This window comes from Apteryx mantelli, chromosome 36 (genome assembly GCF_036417845.1).
Source record: "Apteryx mantelli isolate bAptMan1 chromosome 36, bAptMan1.hap1, whole genome shotgun sequence".
Taxonomy (NCBI): Eukaryota; Metazoa; Chordata; class Aves; order Apterygiformes; family Apterygidae; genus Apteryx; species Apteryx mantelli.
Window position 1 is genome coordinate 485,566 of NC_090013.1, and position 20,034 is coordinate 505,599.

At 43.6% G+C, this 20,034-nt stretch overlaps 1 protein-coding gene across 1 annotated transcript; it reads left to right on the forward strand.

Moving 5' to 3' along the window:
- The first annotated feature begins 3,110 nt into the window (after window positions 1-3,110).
- Window positions 3,111-19,784, forward strand: ILF3 (interleukin enhancer binding factor 3). Its single transcript, XM_013952043.2, is given in 21 exon segments — window positions 3,111-4,295; window positions 6,455-6,550; window positions 6,631-6,857; window positions 7,187-7,367; window positions 7,665-7,812; window positions 9,157-9,248; window positions 9,627-9,722; window positions 10,001-10,112; window positions 10,586-10,683; window positions 11,074-11,185; window positions 11,281-11,409; window positions 11,687-11,886; window positions 12,353-12,523; window positions 12,846-12,983; window positions 13,192-13,368; window positions 13,812-13,965; window positions 14,146-14,199; window positions 17,903-18,268; window positions 18,782-18,913; window positions 19,123-19,185; window positions 19,188-19,784. Coding segments are annotated over 20 exon segments (2,817 nt in total). The 5' UTR covers window positions 3,111-4,295; window positions 6,455-6,547; the 3' UTR covers window positions 19,352-19,784.
- The last annotated feature ends 250 nt before the right edge of the window (window positions 19,785-20,034 follow it).

Below are 20,034 nucleotides of genomic sequence, written 5' to 3' on the forward strand. Positions count from 1 at the left end.
AGAACCACATGGGACAGCGTTCTCGATCATTAATCTACTAAGTTTAATAGACTTTTCTCTTAAGGAGCTAACATTCATTTGGATGGTTGTGATTATTTAGGCTTACAGCTGAGTTCAACAGAAATAAAAGACGTTTTTGAGCTCATTTGCTGCTGTGTTGCAGTGGAGGAAGGAACTTGCTGACAAGGCAGGAGAAAGACCGTGGGTTCATTCTGCCTCCCGAAGCCTTGAGTTTCATGCCAGGTTAATTACAGTACCATAAAAGTATGTAACAAGAGGTTGTTCATCTCTTCCACATCCCTCTGACTGCCGCAACGGAGGACTCTTGCAGGCAGTTCCCCCTTCCTATCCTGTTACACCATTAGCACGGAAAGCATCTCTCCCGGCCGGCTGGCACCCTCTGCTGCTGCACAAACACATCGCAGGCCGCAGCGTCGGGGAGGGTGACATCCCTTCAGCGGCCGCGCTGCGCCTCATCGCTCCCCTGCCAGCAAGCCTCTCTTTGCTTCTTTTCTCAAAAACGGTGGAATTGTGTCCAACCGGGGAAACCTTGCTAAAGGCAGGCTGCAACTGTTTGCCTGCGCTCAGATTTCTGCAGGCCACACGTAAGGAAAAGCGTCCCCAGGAGCCACCTCCGCCGTGGAAAAACTGGAAATCAGCGTGGCTGGTCTCGCTGCACGCGTGGACCGTGGTTTGGCGTGTGACCTTGGCTGTTAGCTCAGCTAATCTCATCTCCCAGAAACTCCAGAGGTGACTCAAAACAGGGAGGCATTGGCCGCACGGCCTGGTTAAACTGGAAAGCGTGGCGGGCAACGGGGGTAAGAGCGCGGAGGAGAAGGTGAAGAGATCTTTATGGCGTTCTCCGCTACCCGCGGTGGCTCCTGCTTGGCAGCGTGACGCGTACAAGCACCGTCAGCACATCTTAACTTTGCTCCCTGCATTTGGGACATCCAAGTCATTCAGACCCTTGCACAGAGCCCGTCTGGGCCAGCTGGCTCGCAGAGGCAGCTGCCCTCCAGTAAAGCTCCCCGATCCTTTTCCCCTCAAAACCAGACTTTTCCATCCTTACTTTCCCTCTTGCTCCCAGCCTGGAAAAACGACAGGGAGGTAACAAGAGGTGATACCCCTCAGGGTGCCGCGATCCCCCTCAGAGTGCCGCGATTCCCTTCAGGGAGCCGCGATTCCCCTCAGGGCGCCGCAATCCCCCTCGGGACGCCGCGATTCCCTCAGGGAGCCGCGATTCCCCTCGGGACGCCGCGATCCCCTCAGGGCGCGACGATTCCCCTCAGGGGGCCGCTCCCGCCGCCCCGCGCTCCCGCGCGCCGCCGCCCCTCCCCGCGCCTGCGCAGACCCGCGCCGCCGTCGCCGCGCGGCGTAGCCTCAAACGTAGCGACGTCACCCCCCTTCCTCCCCTCCCCACCGCCGCCGCCGCCGGCCGCGCCGATTGGCCGCCGCCGCCGCGCCCCACGTGACCCACGCCGGCTCCCCCCCTCCTTCCCCGCGGCCCCCCCCCCCCTCCCCGCTCCGCACACACTCGCGCCCCTCGCCACATGCCCCCTCCCCCTGCCGGCGGCGGCTCCTCCCCCCGCGCTGCAGTCGGAGCCGAGCCGCGCTGCGCACCGCACCGCACCGCCACGGGGGCCAGGCCGGCGGCGCGCCACGGCCCCGCGGCCGCTGAGGGACCAGGCCCCGCGGGCAGGCCCGGTAGGAGCCGCGCGCGCGCGCGCGCATCTCCCTTCCCCCCCCCCACCCCGCCTCACCCCACCTCCCCCCCCCACCCCCAAGCTCAGCTCCGCTTCCCTTCCCTGAGGGGGGAGCCCGGCGCTGAGGCGGGCCGGGGGGCGGTGCTGGGCGGCCGGGCCGCGGCGGAGGGTGGGTCCGCCTCTGTCTCTGTGTGTTTGTGTGTGTGGTGATGGTGATGATGATGGTGGTGGTGGGGCGGGAGGGGGGGGGAGAAGAGAAGGGGGGGGCGGTGCTGGGCCTGCCGGCGGCGGCGGCGGAGCGGCGGGGCGCGGATCGCGCCGCCGGTGACCCGGCCCCCTTCACCTCCCTCCCTCCTTCCCTCGCGCGGCCCCATTGTGCTGTGGAGAGACAAAATGGCGGCGGGCGGCCGTTGGGCCGCGAGTGAGTGAGGGGAGGGGGGGGGCGCGCGCGCGAGGAGAGGGGTGTTAGGGGGGTCGGCGCTGCGCGCGCACCTCGCCCCCCCCCGCGCGGCCCCCTCCCTCCCCACACACACACCGGGCGGGGGGGGCAGCGTGCGCGGGGGTCTCCCACCCCCCCCCCAGGTGCACGCGCCGCCGCTTTGTTCTCCCGCTCGCCGCGCTTGCAAATGGCGGCAGCGGCTCGCTGTGGGGAGGGGGGGGGGTTACCCCATTCCCCCCCTCCTCTTCCTCCAGGCCTGGGGGGGGCTGTGATGGCCCTCGGCGCGCACTGGCGACGAGGGGGAGGCCCGGTGTCACCGCAGCACCGCTTTGCCCCCCCCCTTCCCCTTTCCCCGGTGGGGGGGGGGGCCGTTCTCGCCTCTCCCCTCGCTGTTGTGGCGCCTGGAGCGGTGGGGGGGGGTTAGATACAAGGTGGCTTCATCCCCTTCGGTGTCATCTGGATGCGCGTCTCCTCCCCCTCCCGGGGACAGAGCACCGCTCCCCCCCCCCCCCGTGCTCTCTCCTTTCTCGAAACTTATTCTCCAGGGTTTGGCTCATTTGGGCTCATTTGGGTTCTGCCCGCCCTGAGCGAGGCTCCCATCGCTTCCCTGAAACGCCCCCCCCCCCCTTGTTTTAATTCATCCCGTTATTTGTAGCTGCTCAGTTCTGGACAATTCAGAACAGCAGCGTGGATTATCCTCGCTGCATCTCGTTGCCGCTTTACAAGTGTCAGCGGCTTTTGTTTACCATCACCTTAGTTATTCAGGTAGCTTGTTTTGTTTCGTTTTTTAAAGCTGTATTGGATGCTGTCAGTGTCCTTAGACCTTGAAGGAATTGCCTGCGAGGGAAGCCATCCAAATCGGAACAAAAGCGCAGTGTTAAGGTTTTACAACCAAAGCAGCTCAAGCAGCCTGTTCAGGTGTGAATGCTGCAAAGTAAGACTGGCTAAAAACACAAATGAAAAATTACTGATTCTTACTTAAAATGAAGCAGTATTCTTAAGTCCAGCTACATACATTGCTTAACATAAGTTAAACTTTGCCCTTATCCAGGGCATCGTTATTGAAGAAATTTCACCCCTTAGCATTCTTACTATAATTTTGTCACCCACCCCACTCCCCAAAATGTGTTTGAGACAGTCTGGCTCGTTATGTTGGAATTCTAGTGAAATCTAGTTGGAAATCCAGTGGAAGTTGCTGAAATCCTGCTTGTAGCAGGAAATCATAGGAGGGGAGAATCAGAGCAGGCGAGTCTTAAAATGGGGCTTAAATTTCAAAATGTTTTCCTTTTTCCAAATTTTAATGGCTATCAACCTTATGAGCAATGTCAGGAATTGTGCATAATTCAGAGTGTTCATGTTTTTAACTTGTTCTGTGGTTCTTTTTCCTAAGAGGCATGAATCCTGTGATGCTGCAGCATCAGCTCCTGGGTTCTCATTAAAAATGAACTTCAGTGATTTCAAGAGGAGAGATAACATTCGTCTTTAGAAATCACAGGAAACAGAAGTCTCGCTCGTTGGGGTGTTGTAGTATTTTCTGACAGTAGGGATAACTGCTGCTCTCCATTAGTTTGGATTTCAACTACCTTCTTACCTTGCTTGGAGGGAACTAAGGAAATTTAACCAAAAATTACTGGGTACAGTAACCGATCTCAATAAAAACAATTAGTGATCCAAATTCTTCTGGGTCCAGTCCAAACTTAGGCCTTAGAATGGACTGGGAAGTTTGGAGCCTGCTAACACATGACAAGATGTGTGACTATGCAAGAATATATATACACCTTCGCATTGCAATGCATGCTTTGTGGATTCTTGCAGATACCTTAGGAATAATTCTCTCTGGTCAGTGGACACTGACATGTGGGTTTAATTACAATTAGATCCATTTAAGTCATCCCGATGTGTCACAAAGGGAAAATCATCCCATACGTAGCTATTTGCCAGATTGGGATCGGAGGCATTTCTGTGCTCTAGAAATCTACATGAATAAATACCCCCTACAATCTGATAATGGCTAGAGGAAATGAGCTTTCCCAATTTCATCCCAGCTTATATCTGTAAATTCTTCAGGTCATAAGCCTGAGTTCTGTTTGTAAAACACCTGGCGCAGTGGGGTCCTGATTTCTGTCCAGGCCCCGGATGTTGTTTTAGCACAGGTAATGGTTAAAACAGTATTATTGTAATAAAGCACCAAGTATTTGAACAATTAATTGCTCGTTTGTTATTGTTATTCTGGTGTATTGAACAGTTTGCACTTACTTAAGATACGTGAGGCTTACTTGCGATTTGTATCATCTGTCAAAGGGTAATGCAAAGCATTCAACTACATTTCAATTATTTTTCATATTTATATAGTAATATATATATAGTAATTACTGGCTAGCCTAAGAAACGGTAAGACGACTTGTGTAGATTCCAGTGGAAAAAAGCAAAAGCAAACTGCAGTCTGGTTTCATTTTGATTGAAACTCATTTGAAACAGATGGATTTCCAGAGAAGTAGGATTTGGTGCTGAGGACTTAAATAATTGGGACATGATTGACTTTCTCTGGCAATTTTTTTTTATGTGCCGTAGTTATGGCAATCTTCATGTATACTAAATTGTAAAAGTAAGTTAACTAACTTGGCAAAATCTGATTCGAAATGAAGCAGAAGCTGATGGAGGTGTTGGATATAGATGCTAATGGTCTTAATCTCCATTGCTCCTGTGAGTCCTCAGGTGCTTGTGCTGTGTTACGAGGCTATTCATTTGCCTCATTTGTACTAGTGCTTTTAAATGGCACATAACAATTCCTGGAGTTACTAAGAAACATAAGGTATTTGCAGGAATCTGATTGACCATGTGCAGTTTCAATTAGAGGTAAATCAAGGGTCTTATTGAAGATGGATGCTTTCAAGGTGTAGTCAAATTAATGACTGTTAATCAAGCAACTGCTGATTCTTATCACAGTCGTATAGTTTCCTATGTGATTGGTGCTTAAGATTAGAGGAGTAAATCCCAGTGGATACAAGATGGTATTTTGAACTTCTTGCCAGAAGTCTGTTCACATCTGAAGGCAATCTTGGAAAGCTGTGTTCTTTCACAAAACATAAACTAGTCCTTTAGGACACAATTATTTCTTTGCTAGAAGGCCCCTTGGCTAAAAACAGAGGAACAAAGTACTTGAATTTTAACAAAAGAAGTTAACTACTTCAGTTCCAGGTGCAAGCTATACCAGTGGTTTTGTTTGGTTTGAAAGATGACATGTTCTGAAACAAGCTGTAGTGATTTTTGGCTTAATCAGCATAGCAATTCTGTTGAATTTTAGAAATTACAAGCACTTCAAAGGCAGATTTGCTAATTAAGTTTATACTACTTCCTCTTGATAAAGTATGTGCTAAAATAAGTGAAGAGACTCATGCAGTTACTGAATTTGTGACCTACTGATGATAATGAAAATCCAGCTTGTTTACTTTGGGGCCATAAAATGAATTTGGGGTAAAAATCTGTCGGCCATATATGGATTTTTACAAGTAGTTGCTTGTGAGTAGCATCAATGAGCACAGCAAAAACTATTGCCTTGTTTGGTAACCAGGTGATACAAATCTAGTTCTTTACCTCATGAAAATATTTTAGCTTATATACAAATCATGTCAAAAACTGTTAATTTTTCCAGTACAAACTGTTTCTGTGTGTATCAGGGAATGCTTTATCTTAATTGCAATTTGTTTTAGAAATAAGAGAGCTTTGCAAAAAAAAAAAAAATCCATTTTTAATGGGAAAGCCTCTTAGGCACAAGGAGCCAAAATAATATCCTTAAGGCCACTGAGACTGCAAACTTGACCTAGGAGGGAAAATCGGGTAGTCGTGGTCGCAGCTCAGACTAGTAGAATGTTTTGCATTTTGCAGAGTGTACAAGGGAATGAGGTTGCAGTTCAAGGCCTTTGTCTTGGTGCGGTGTGGTCTGCAGTTGCTGTACAGCTGAATTGAAATATAGTAAATAAGCATATGGTACCTGTTAAACAGGTGATCAGGTAACACCGAGAAGTTAACGTAAGCCTTCATAGGCAGTCTGTGGAAGTTGCAGTGACAGCTGTACGATAAAATTGGTTTTAATCGTTACTGTGGGTGCTATTCAGGTCTAAAGAAAGTTAGCCTTTGGGAGAAGAAAACTTGGCTTTCAATAATAAGTTCGTATAATTGTCATTTATGTTACCACTTCCAGTTATTTATATCAGTTATTTCTGTTATTATTACGTATACTTAGCAAGCAGGTTGTGGGGACCATACTAGCCCACCAGTAAAGCATTGCTGATCAGTTTTCTGCTGTTCCCAGATTACAGAAAATTGTGGTACTGGTACAGTCTTTTTGGTGGAAGAATCTAAATAAGTACCTTTTGAAAATTTGGACAGACATTCAAAGGCAAAAATGGTAAGGTTCTGGAATTTGGGGACTTACAGGATTAATTTGGGTTTAGCCTGTTGCTAAATCGCTTCAAATTGCCTTTTCAGCGACCAATGCGTATTTTTGTGAACGATGACCGCCACGTGATGGCAAAACATTCAGCCGTTTACCCGACTCAAGAAGAACTGGAGGCAGTTCAGAATATGGTGTCCCACACAGAACGGGCGCTCAAAGCCGTTTCTGACTGGATTGACGAACAGGAAAAAGTCAGCGGGGAGCAGCCAGAACAAGAGACCATGGAGACGGCGGCTGAAGAGGAGAACAAAGAAGGAGGGTAAGAACATCGCTAAACAAGTGCTTTAAGAGGGTACTGTCAGAAGTAATAGCACTATCTTATTTAGATTAGTAGAAATATACTCTCTGAAGTTTGCAAAGATGCTTGCCTGGCTATGGAGTAATGGAATTAAGAGGAGAGGGAGAGCTAACCTGGGACCGAAGCAACTTTTCCTATGTAGGTGTAGTAGTACTTCAGTGGGGGGATCACGTTTCACACTTAATCTTTGCAGATACATCCCTTAGCTTCAGTTAAGCGTTTGCACTTACCTAGCTGCAGTTAATTTTTTAGTTTTTAAGCCGTCGTGATTGTACCCTGTATATTTGCAGGGATCAGAAGGCTACAGAACAGTTGACTAGGACCCTTCGTGGAGTGATGCGTGTAGGGCTTGTAGCAAAAGGCCTGTTACTGAAGGGGGACTTGGATCTTGAGCTAGTTCTTTTGTGCAAAGATAAGCCCACAACAGATCTCCTGGAGAAAGTAGCTGACAATCTTGGAGTACAGCTTGCTGTGAGTAAAATCTTTCAATGTTTCTGTGTGCTTGTTACAGTGAGCAAAACAAGCAGAATATATTTTAAATGGATAAAAAGGCACTTGATGACATTTTTTGATGCGCTTTATTATTTTATCTTAGAAAAGTAATTGTCATAGATGTATAGCATTGTTCTAGAATTACCTTGTAAGTGAACATCTTTTTATTAACTGAAATTTTATAGACCTTGTTTTTGTTTTTTTTCTGGGAAAAAAGGATAGTGGAACTCTAAGAAATGAATTAGACGATTACTAAGTGGTGAAATTATATTGCAGGCTATTACCGAAGACAAATATGAAATAATCCAGTCAGTTGGTGATGCTGCAATTATAATTAAGAATACAAAAGAGCCGTCATTGACACTGACCATCCATTTGACGTCGCCTGTTGTCAGAGAAGAAATGGAGAAACAGTTAGCTGGAGGTATGGAAGACTGAAAACAGCCAACAGTCAGTCTGGAAACTTGTATTTTTCTGTTGCTAATTCACTGTTAAAGCGTGCTATTCAATTTCAGCCTAAATAGCAGCAATTCTTTTTATGCAAATTCAAAATTTCATAATACAACACTAATCCCATGAGATCATGATTATGGTTTATTTTGACTGAACTTCTGAAACTGAGTAGCACCTTTCAAATGGTATTTTGCTCCTTTTTTTTTCAGTTTTTTTTACTTGGACGTTTAGTTCACTAATATGTAATATTGTTGTATTAATCTTGTTTTGTATCTAGCCATGTAAGTGGCCTGCACAATACATAAAAAAAATATAAGCATATACATTTTAAACATGTTGAAGGCTTCTTGTTAAATGACTTGCATGTACATGAAATTGGATGTTACAAAGTTTGTGTTGCAGCAAGAATGATAGGTGCTCTGGGTCTCCTTGATTGGCTGTTTTATCAGCTAAAGCTCAGAATTCCAGAATGTGATTCAGAGTTTTGGATAAAGTTAGCTTCTATATTTGATCTTAAATTTGTTTTGGAATGAAAATTCACAAATGTCTTCGCACTTGACTTTTTTTTTACTATGATCAATTCTGTATCATAGGCATCGCACTGTTTAATTCGCAGACCTCAAACATTTGCTCTGTGTACTAGCCTTATCTAAAACCCTGGTCTTCAGAAACTTTGAACTTTCTTAAACCATATCTTCAATTTTGCTGCAGCACAGACTGGAAAATATTTTTGTGCTCTATTGACTGTCTATGGTTTTGATATCTGACCTCGTCTACCGAGCCTTCTAGTTTGTCAATTTTAGGGACGCTGGACCTTTGACCAACAGGACGCTCTCTGTCACGGGTTGGGGCCAGGGCAGTCACGCCTTATGGGCGGAGGGGGTTCCCTTGATCGTAGAAAAGCTCACGCACACACGCACACCCACACTCCTCCACTAAAGCTACACTCTGAACACAGAGTGGGGATTTATTTTAAATTCCATTTATTAGCAATTTCAGACCTCATACTCTGCAACTTCACCGGAGTAGTAAAGGATTTCTGTCCTCTCCCATACAGCATTACTTCCCATCTCTTCCTTACAAAATAGACTTTAGTCTGCCCCTGTTAATTAAACTTCCCATCTCTCTGCAGTTTAAATTTCTAAGTAAGGCCAATAGTCAAGCGTACTGCAGACCATCCTTCCAGGTAAAGGATCTAGACCATGATCTTTTGGGAGCCTCAGCTGCCTTTTAGGAAGCTGCCTCATCCCCTCTCCACCTGACAGAACCCCCTTGGTCAAACTGTGCCTTGTCTTCTTATTCCATCCACGAATAGAAACGCTATCAGTCAACGACTCCCCGGACGTTCTGGACAGGCAGAAATGCCTTGCTGCCTTGGCGTCACTCCGACACGCCAAGTGGTTCCAGGTTTGCATTTTGTTCTTATATTTGTCTTTAAGTAGAAAATTTGTAAACTCTTAACTGGCTAACTTTTTTTATTTAAAATACTTTAAAGTTGGATGATAGTTAGATGTGCTGAACTTAGCGTCTGTCAATGGTACAGTTGCTAAAGAAGCACTTAAGTGAATTTAACATTCGAAAGGAACCTTTTTTAATGAGTAGATGCATAGCTGCTGCTTTGTGTTAAGAGTAATGTCGTCTTTGTACACTACGATTAAAGTTATAAAGTTGTAATGTGAAATATTGTTTACCCTTGACAAAGTAGCACTGCAAAAATTAATGTCTGCAAAAGAACAGTTTGGGTATTTTTATTGAATATGCTTCTGCTTTTGATTTCTGTTCTAGGCCAGGGCTAATGGTTTGAAGTCGTGCGTCATAGTCATTCGGGTTTTGAGAGATCTGTGTACTCGGGTTCCTACTTGGGCCCCACTAAGAGGATGGGTAATTCTTTTCTTTTCCTTTGTATGTGCCACTTCTCCAAATTGTTGTTTAACCCTGTTAAGTTGGCAAACATTCTGTTTCAATAAGCTAGTTTTATATAAAACTTAAAAAAAAAAAGTTTGCATCCTTGAAAGATGCATATTGAAGTTTTACAGTGTGCATTGTTTTACTTGCAATCCGTGCTGAGAATTTTAAGTAACTTCTAAACTTATAATATTCACAGTACACAACACATGCATGTACATTTGCTTTTCTCACTTTTCAAAAATGTCTTTCAGCCTCTAGAGCTACTCTGTGAAAAATCTATAGGAACTGCTAATAGACCAATGGGAGCTGGCGAGGCTCTGAGGAGAGTTCTCGAATGCCTCGCATCAGGAATCGTTATGCCAGGTTAGGTGGTTCTCTGCATTTACATTTCAAAGTGAAACTGAAACGAAATACGATTGAAGCTTTGATGCGCTATTATGTTGCCTAGTATTTGAGACATCCCTTGTTATATGTGCGGGCAACTTAGATTCAAAACTCAGAAACCCCCCAGTATATATGGGTACTACAGTACCTTGCTATTCTTTAGGGCACATGTGTTCAAAGCTATGGACCCATGATGTTAAACCCTGTAGAGAGAGGTACCAGTTTCTTGCAAGTGTAAAATTGCTTCTCTGAGTGGTTGTGACCAGTTTCACTTATAATTGTACTTGTAAAATAATCCAGACGAGTTTCAGAATGTTGGACATTGGATGGATCATGTCAGTCGGTGTTCTTCGAGAGATGAGTGTTGATTGATGCCAAGGGAATACTTAGTTTAGTTTCTTTAGAAACACCAGGATAATTCTCTGCATATCTTCCTTGTTTCCTGCCTTCAGATGGTTCTGGTATTTATGATCCTTGTGAAAAAGAAGCCACTGATGCTATTGGGCATCTAGACAGACAACAAAGGGAAGATATCACACAGAGTGCTCAGGTATAGTTTTGACTACAGATGTTACAAAAACTTAATCAGTTCAACTGACTCTGAACTTCCATATTGGTTAATGGTAGTATAGTAACCTCACAGAGGTTGGTGTTAACTTTTTTAATATCTAGTCAAGTAAAGAAATACAAATGGGTCCCACACCAATAAGGAATTTGTAGCTTGGCCAACCAGAAGCAAAGTCTCAGGTTTTCAATAGTGACTTTACTACCATGACCCGTATTTTGGGTTGAACTTCCAAAAAATTCAAAGGAGAGTCCTATTTAAACTGATGAGGAATTTTGTGTAGGGGTGGGTAGAATGTTCCTGTCTGAAACTGCAGTGAACAAAGATTACTGTAGCAACTTGTGCCTCCCAGTAACATGCGTTTAATCTTTCTAGCACGCTCTGAGACTTGCTGCTTTTGGCCAGCTTCACAAGGTCTTGGGGATGGATCCCCTACCTTCCAAAATGCCCAAGAAACCAAAGAATGAAAACCCCGTTGACTACACTGGTAGGTACTAGAAAAAAATAACGCGTTTGTAAGGCTATTGCTGTTCTTGTTACTGGAAACTGGAATGCTTAGCTCTTCTGTTATGATTGTTACAGTCCAGATTCCTCCCAGTACAACATATGCCGTTACCCCAATGAAGCGTCCTATGGAGGAGGATGGAGAGGAGAAGTCTCCCAGCAAAAAGAAAAAGAAGATTCAGAAAAAAGGTATTGAGTTAACGAGAGGTAGGTACAAATGACTACCTGAAAGCTATTTTCAGGCTAAGTTGGGGGGCAGGTCACAGAACTCTTGCAAGTGTTTGATCTTGAGTGATACTGTAAATATGAATTGTAGGGCATGCAAACTTTAAGTAAATAAAATAAATTACCGCTGTAAGGTCTTACTTGGTATAACTTTTAAACTCTCACAAAGGCAAAAATGACAGATAACTCACTATATGAAATCAGTTTTGCTTCTTCTAAAGCGATTGCAAACACCTGAAAAACTTGTTTTTCTGTTCAGAGGAAAAACTTGAACCTCCCCAGGCCATGAATGCACTGATGAAACTAAACCAGCTAAAACCTGGACTCCAGTACAAACTTGTGTCTCAGACTGGTCCTGTTCATGCTCCTATTTTTACAATGTCTGTGGAAATTGATGGCAGCACATTTGAGGCATCAGGACCTTCCAAAAAGACAGCCAAATTGCATGTAGCAGTGAAGGTAAGAGTTGTGTCTGTAAATTCCTGCCCCGGGGCTCTAAATAACAGGCAGTCTGTTTCCTAGTGATGATTGTTGACCTCTTAAACTTGAAAAGAGTGACCTGAAAGCCCCTGATCATCATGGAAGTCATGATTAAAATTGTATATGTGAAATGTGTAACCCCTTCAGCATGGACCAGGTCGCATCCAGGGTAGAAGTTAAATATCAAGACAGTGTGGTCTGTGTGTTGCAAGGCAGGGAACTTGGTACTTAGTTCTTGAAGTGTCCACAAGATTTGGAAAATGAGGGAAAAGTAAGATGAATAATCCTTACAGAATGTTAGCCTAATACTCTAACAAAATTAATAGAGTGACTCTGAGCAACCCTTTCAAATATTCACCCCAAAAGATGTAGAGCATAGGAGAACCAGCACATCTCTGAGGTAAGTGCTTTTCAGTAATCCCTTCTCCAACTCTCCTTGCCCTAGGTGTTGCAAGATATGGGCTTACCCACGGGAGTGGAAGGCAAAGAGTCTGGAAAGGGAGATGAATCAGCAGAGGAAACGGAACAGAAACCAGTTGTTGTTGCTCCTCCTCCTGTAGTGGAAACAGTCTCTACACCCAGTGCTGCTTCTCCTCCTTCAGATCAAACCTCAGAGGTGAGCAGGGTCTTAAGAGTTAAAGAATCAGGACAGACTCTTTTGGAGAAGGTGATGTTGAAGGCCGTTCTTTGAAGGACCTTTTAGCATATTGCTCTTCCCTGCTAACGGAGTCTGGCCTGAATATACACGCTGTGCTGACAGATGTAAAATATAGCAGTCTTCAGTTACTATAAGTTTTGAGATAAGAATATCACACAAGCTCATCCTAGTGCAACTGTCCTTTAAAGTATTTTTCAGTCGTAGAAAGTTCATATTTTGGGAGTAACTTGTAGTCCAGTAGGTTTTTCTTGGAGCTTCATGACCACTTCTCCTCTTTCAGAATGTGAAACAACAGGGACCAATTCTGACAAAGCATGGCAAGAATCCTGTGATGGAACTAAACGAGAAAAGACGTGGGCTGAAATATGAACTGATTTCAGAAACAGGTGGCAGTCATGACAAGCGCTTTGTCATGGAGGTGAGATGACTTCCTGTTCCTCTTCATACTTTCATCCGAGTTCAGATATCTGCAACTTTATAGCCTTAGTAAGAATTTTCCTAGATCCCTACTGGAATTGTCTGAGGGCACCATATAAAAATGGTTAATGACATCAAGTTTATTCACAAGAGGCAGCTTCTGTTTCTGCCCTTTCCATTCACATGCAATGATTTAATCCATTTCAAAGGTGGAGGTTGATGGGCAGAAGTTTCAAGGAGCCGGTTCAAATAAAAAGGTGGCAAAAGCCTATGCTGCTCTGGCTGCGTTAGAGAAGTTGTTTCCAGATGCCCCTGTTGCCATTGAGCAAAACAAGAAGAAAAGAGCCCCTGTGCCTGCCAGGGGAGGACCCAAGTTTGCAGTAAAAGTAAGTAAACTTACTGTTCAATGACTTCTGTTGTTTGTGATGTAGCTAATGATTCTGCAGTACTTCTGTCTTCTGTGCTGCAATTGTAATCTTTCTTTTGGGGAAGAGGAATAACCTAACGTGAACAGAGAGAAACCAGGATCTACTAATAGCTATTGGATTAGAAAGCAGAAATACTGCTGTGTTCTCTTCCGTCTTCCAGACTGTGCTCTTCTGTGGCATCCATGAAGTTTTGCAGGCGGCTTGTCCTTACCCTGTTTCCTGGAGATTACTCTTACCTGATACCACCCTCTTAACTTTTGTTTGGCCCTTTTCCCTGTTGATGGAGATCAGTATCTGACATGTTCTAGAGTTCGTGACATGATTTTGAAAGGTTTTGTTTTCATCTTGGGTGTGTGGTGAAATGATCCAGAAACATTGTGTAACGAGCCTCTCTCCTTCAGCAGCATAATCCGGGTTTCGGAATGGGAGGCCCCATGCACAACGAAGTACCCCCTCCGCCCAACATGCGTGGTCGTGGAAGAGGCGGCAATATCCGAGGCCGTGGGAGAGGCAGGGGTGGATTTGGTGGCAATCACGGTGGCTACATGAATGCAGGTGAGCTGCTGTGCATGTTTTATTCTCATTCATCCATGCTAAATGGTACAGAAACTACCTGTCCACCAATAGGTGAATTAATTAATCTCTAGCATTTCAAAGTCTGACCTGTAGCATTACAGGAAATGAAGCTTTGTATGCTTGTATTCTGTTTTATTTAAAAATTTTATTCCAATTTAGGTGCTGGATATGGAAGCTATGGTTATGGAGGAAATTCCGCGACAGCAGGCTATAGTAAGTGTTCATCTTTTATATTTTGAAGCACATCAATCTGCTGGGGGTGTAAAACTTGGACTGGGTTGCAACATACAATAATATGCTTGTGCTGAAGCCATCTTAAGGGGTTCTCTTTTTTTCTGAATGAGAAATAATGAAAGATGGCTTATGTACATGTTTAAAAGTTAAACTCAAATCCAGGTGACTTCACGTTTCCTCTAAAATTGTGAATATTTTAAATTTCTCTGCTTTAAGCCATGTGAAGCTATCAGCCACACTTGTGAATCAGATTTTCCTGAAAATACACAGCGATTGGTCTTGAGAAGAAGCCTTCATTGGGGGGTGACAGGAGCAGAGAAATCTAAAACATGACTTTCAAATGTGGCGCATTTTGCCATCTTCAAAAGAATTCTAATTTTTTTTCTCTGCTCTGTCTCCCCCTTTTGTAGGTGACTTTTTCACAGACTGCTACGGCTATCATGATTTTGGGTCTTCCTAGATCATCTAAAAGTATTGCACAAAAAACAGCTTTTTACTCCAATTTTCTCGAACTCCAAAACCCAAAGTGTTCGTGCTGTGTCCCTGTGCTTCACTGGGTTTCTCAACAGTGGCTTTTCACCGCAGCTTGTCTGAAACTCTTATTAGCCTGCAGAACTTAAGACAGTGGCAGTTTTTATTGTGATTTGCCTTTGAACTTGGTTGTATCAATGTACACAACAGGGGGAACTAATTATCAAAGAATGTTTTTGTGCAGTTTGCACAAATTTCAAAGCCAGCTCTGTTCAGCATAAAGGCAAAAAGCCCATCTTTGCTTTTTATGGAAAGCATTACTTTATTTTTAAGAAACAGATACTGAAGTGTTTTAATCTACCTTTGTCTTAATTTACGGCAGGTTTTGTACAAAATTTGAGCCTTTTATTAAATCCCAGAAATTGGGTAAATGCCTCTGATATTGGGAAGACTTTTCAACATCTCTGAATATAGTACAGCCCAGCTTTTTAAGCATGCAAAATGTTGACTTGTATGTGGAATCGTATGTGCTAAAATTAATCCTACATCCTTTGTAACACGCTGGTGGATTAACGCTGAGGGATGTGACTTATTGTGGCTGGTAGCTAGTGTACTTTCAAAGGTATTGTAATTGTGCTTCCGATACTGATACAATAAATATCCAGGCATTAGGAGTTAATGTAAAAATGTTAGTCTTGATAACTTCTGAAAATGCATGGATTCAATCGTTACATGAAAATGGGCTTTCTTGAGCCAAGCATAAAGGGCCTAAAGCACTTCAGCAAACTTGCGGTGGCCGCGGACTCAGCAGCCTCGCTGCTGAGGCTGCGCCGTGCGTGCCTGTTGCAAAATGCACATCACCCTAAAAGTGTGTCATAACCTGGAGAAATAATTTCACTGGAATTTGAAATGGCGGGGAACTTGAAATTGGCCGTTTAAGACGCTAGTCTTTGATAAATTTAAAGTGTTCGGTCCTTTATTCTTGCTATAGTACTTGTTTTAAAACTGTATTTTGTTTGTCACTGTTTTTAGCTGCAAAGCCTGCACCATTGCATTAATTTAACTTGTGAAGCTCAACAACATTTGAGTTAACTCAGTAACTAAACTAGTTAAAAAGAAAAAAAAAAAATTTAAAAAAAGGCAAAACAAAAATCTTTAACCTATGAAGCATCAAGTAAAAAAAAAAAAAAAAAATTGTCCAAGGTATCTAGTGACTACTTTAAAAAAAAATGCATGCCCTATTTTTTTTAGAAAGTTATTGTTTGAGATAATGACTTTTTATACAAGTGAATAGATACTGTCCTGAATGAGGTGAACAACTGCCATTTTTTAAGTGAATACATGTTAAAGTAACTACTGGTGTGTTCGATATTTTTATTCATTAGCTTTGATTTAGGGGGAGTAGAAAATATCAGGTGTCAAACAGCATTAAAACTTCATAGTTAAATATGAAGGGTTCATGTAAAATGTAAATTCCGGAAATTGATTCCTTGCTTGGCAGAGGCCAACTTCCAGCATCTGCAGCTTGAATTTAAATGGTGCAAGTCTTAGTTCTTAACCTCTTGTTCTGGAGGATCCCATATTCCTTCCAGATGTGTCTGAACCAAAGACAGGAACTTCAATGCACGTGACAGAGCAAGGTACCTTTCGGTCACAGTGCAGGAATATTTTGCTGTTTTGGTTTTTTGACTGGAGAGAAGTATATTGCAGAGCCTTGTTTCTACCCAGCTGAAACACAGTCTATAGGGGAAAGGAGGAAAAAGGATCTTGTGTAATCTAGAAAGTCTTACTCTAGTGCAGAGGGCGTAGTGAAGAATTGATTCTGTGATTCCAGGGATATTTGGAGTTCTGGAAAAAATGAGCAAGGTGACGAAAAAAGCTTAGGTGCCTTGAAGAGCCACCGCTCTTCACATAAAAACACATATTGAATTTAGGAAATGAGCTCTGATTCACCCTTATGATGAGTTGTTCCATTAGTTTCACATGGGATTGCAGAAAGAAAGGGTACAAGATTTTATACCTTGTCTCTCTTTAACTGTAAGTTTTTCTTGAGAAATACTAAATTCTCATACACCTCTCCTTCGTTTTCAAAGGAGATGCTGGCAAAACTCCTCCTCTTTAGAGGCCTAGTTAAGTTCCAGGAGTAGTACATGCTGTTACAGACACTGGTGCAGGTTTTTAGTTAGATTCTAGTGGCTTTTCTTCCTTGAAATAAGTTAGGTTTTAATATGGCAAGTCTGACTGTAGAGTTAAGTCTTCTCACGTTAAGCCCAAACTGTGAAACATTCATTGAAGTTCAATTTGCAGGAATTGGGCAGGAAAGCAATTGCTCAGCAGTTTAAGAGCTTGACTGTAGTACTATTGATAAATAAAAGGAAAAAAACAAAAAAAACAACACTAACTCTTGACTATGTACAGTGCTTTTGCATCCAGACTTTCTAGAGGATTTTGATCCGTTAGAGGTTTTTGGTAACCTTGGATCTAAGATCACGGTGGTACCAGATTTTTGAGATAAATAGTGCTACACAATAGGATAAGCTGTGTATGCACATCTTCATTTCGGTTGGATTGTTTCTGTTCATTCGATGTGTAAATCAATACCGAAGGTTCTCTTTATTTTAGTGAACTGCATGGATGTTGACTTAATTCCTCGTTACAGGAATAAGATTATTCCTCGTTACCACTTCTTTCAGCTGTGGAGAGTGAGCATCAGTTGACATTGATGGCTGACTTGTCTCAAATGTAGTTTGAGCACCAGATTTTAAATCTTTGTAGAACATTAAGTAATAACTGTTAGTTATTGTAACATGCATAAAAAAAAAAAATTGTAGTAGCCCTGAGCTTAGTTCTAGATTTTGGGTTTATACTGGAATTAAAGCTATAGGAGAACTGGCTCAGAGTTGTTAAATGAGAAATTTTTAAAGTAACTTGGAAAATCATATGATGTCAATGTATTTCATAATTCCCTGTCTACTTAAATGAACAAAATGTTACACCTCTTGGCCTCGTGTGGAGTTTCTTAAGCCTTTCATCAGCGTAAGATCAAGCTACTCTTAAACTGTTGCTTTCACAATAGTAAAATCTCTTTATTGTGATATGAACCTACCCCTTTAAATAGTGTCTCGCTTCTGAAATGTCTTGGTTTCTGGAATATACCTGCCCCACCAAAACGCCGTTGCTGTTACGGACTAACTTTGTTTTCCCTGTTTAGGCCAGTTCTATAGCAATGGTGGCCACTCCAACTCCGGGAGTGGCGGCGGAGGTGGTGGTGGTGGCTCCTCCGGGTATGGATCCTACTATCAAGGTGGCGATAACTACAATTCCCCCGTTCCTCCGAAACACGGTGGGAAGAAACAGCAGCACGGAGGACAGCAAAAACCTTCCTATGGGTCAGGGTATCAGTCCCACCAAGGCCAGCAACAGCAGTCATACAACCAAAATCAGTACAGTAACTACGGCCCACCTCAAGGCAAACAGAAAGGGTATAATCACGGCCAAGGCAACTATTCTTCATACTCCAATTCTTACAACTCACCTGGTGGTGGAGGCTCAGATTACAACTATGAGAGCAAATTCAGTGAGTGCTGCCTGGCTTATTTGACGGGGTGGGGGGGGAGCAAAATGTGGACTTGATAATGCAAACGTTAGTTCATCTTGCGAAGCGGATGCTCTAGATATCTAGCGGGCTTAAACTGCTCGGGTTTCGCTTATTTGTTGTTAACGAGATCAGCTATGGACCAGGTAACCTGCTGGTCTAGTCCGTCCCTGCTCTCTGCGAAGATGTTCTTGCGTTTTGAAAGATGAATGTGGAGTCGTCTACTCTGCTGTGCCCAGCTAGTTGACCTGCATAATTGTTGTGATCAAGTCTTCGCTTTCCGTAACAGGAAAGTTAGCTAGCTGCCAAAGGCTGCGGGAAGGGCAGAAGAAGGGAAGCTCTTGCTGGCTGAACCCTGGTCAGCAAGCTCAGCTCGATGAGTTACCATCTCTTTAGCCATCAGTAACAGGCAGATTTTTTTTTAGCTGCTTGTCCGGGTAGTCTCGGTGGAAGTCGCTGGAAGGCCAGCTTTGCTCAGCCTCTGCTCTCTTCCAGGTTACGGTGGCAACAGTGGCCGCGGAGGAGGAGGAAATAACTATTCAGGAGGTGCCTCATACAATACTGGTTCACATGGTGGCTATGGGGGAGGATCTGGGGGCGGAGGGTCCTCTTACCAAGGTAAGCAAGGTTAGTATAAAACGCTTCTTCATATATTTTTCTCTGCATGTGTTGGTGTGTGAAAACGGCATCTTTACGTCTTCTGTGTGTGCTCCTGTGCTACAGCCGTTCTGGATAGGAGTAAAAATGCTGTGCTCCTCTGTATTAACAGAGCTTTTATTTCACCACGTGATTATAAGCGAACGTCTTTCTCTCTCCCCCTTGTGCTCCCTTTGCAGGTGGATATTCTTCACAGTCCAACTACAACTCCCCCGGTTCAGGCCAAAATTACAGCGGCCCCCCCAGTTCCTATCAAGCTTCCCAAGGTGGCTACGGCAGAAACGATCACAGCATGAATTATCAGTACAGATAAAGCAGCCCTTCCTCTGTGGGTGTGAAGTTTTGTTACCTTCCGCACTTGCGCACCCTTTGAATATTCAGTTTTATTGCATCACAGTAAACACGTAAATCCCCCCTTCCCCCTGTTTCCATGTTGCAGTGCTCTTTGTGATATCAGTCACTAATGGTTGAGTACCTGTAATTCCATACTTAGCTGTATTTTGGGCATCTATGTATTTAATGGTTTGTTAGTTGCCATTACAACTTTGTCTAAATAGATTTTTTGAGTTAATACGACTTCAGTATCCTTTTTCTATTTAAAATTGACGTTGAAGTGTTAACACAGTATGGCTTTAAATAGATAAGGGATATGTCATCTGTTAATGCTTTTGTGAAGTGAGTTAAACAAGCTTTCTGTATTTTAATGCGTTAGTGTTTCAGTTTTATAAGTGAAGATTTTATTTTAAAAACCAGTGGGAAAGAGTGGGTTTTGTATGTCTGAATCATTCAGGCAGTACATCTGGATTAAGCTGAATGTAGACAAATAAACACAAACTCTTGATGTCTTTGTCTCCAAACGTGTAGTTCTACATTGCATACAAATGCCAGCAAAAAAGTCTGCTGCAATAGTCTCTTGCCTCATCCCGCAGTAGCAGTCACGGCAGGAAAAAGTGAAAAATGGCCAGAATGTACCATTCTGCTTGCCAAGATGTTCCCAGGTGCCTGAGGTTGTACAGGCAGATAATTCCAGTGCTCTGCAAAAGCTAAATGCAGAACAGAGCGAATATTATGAAATTTTAATAACCTTCTAG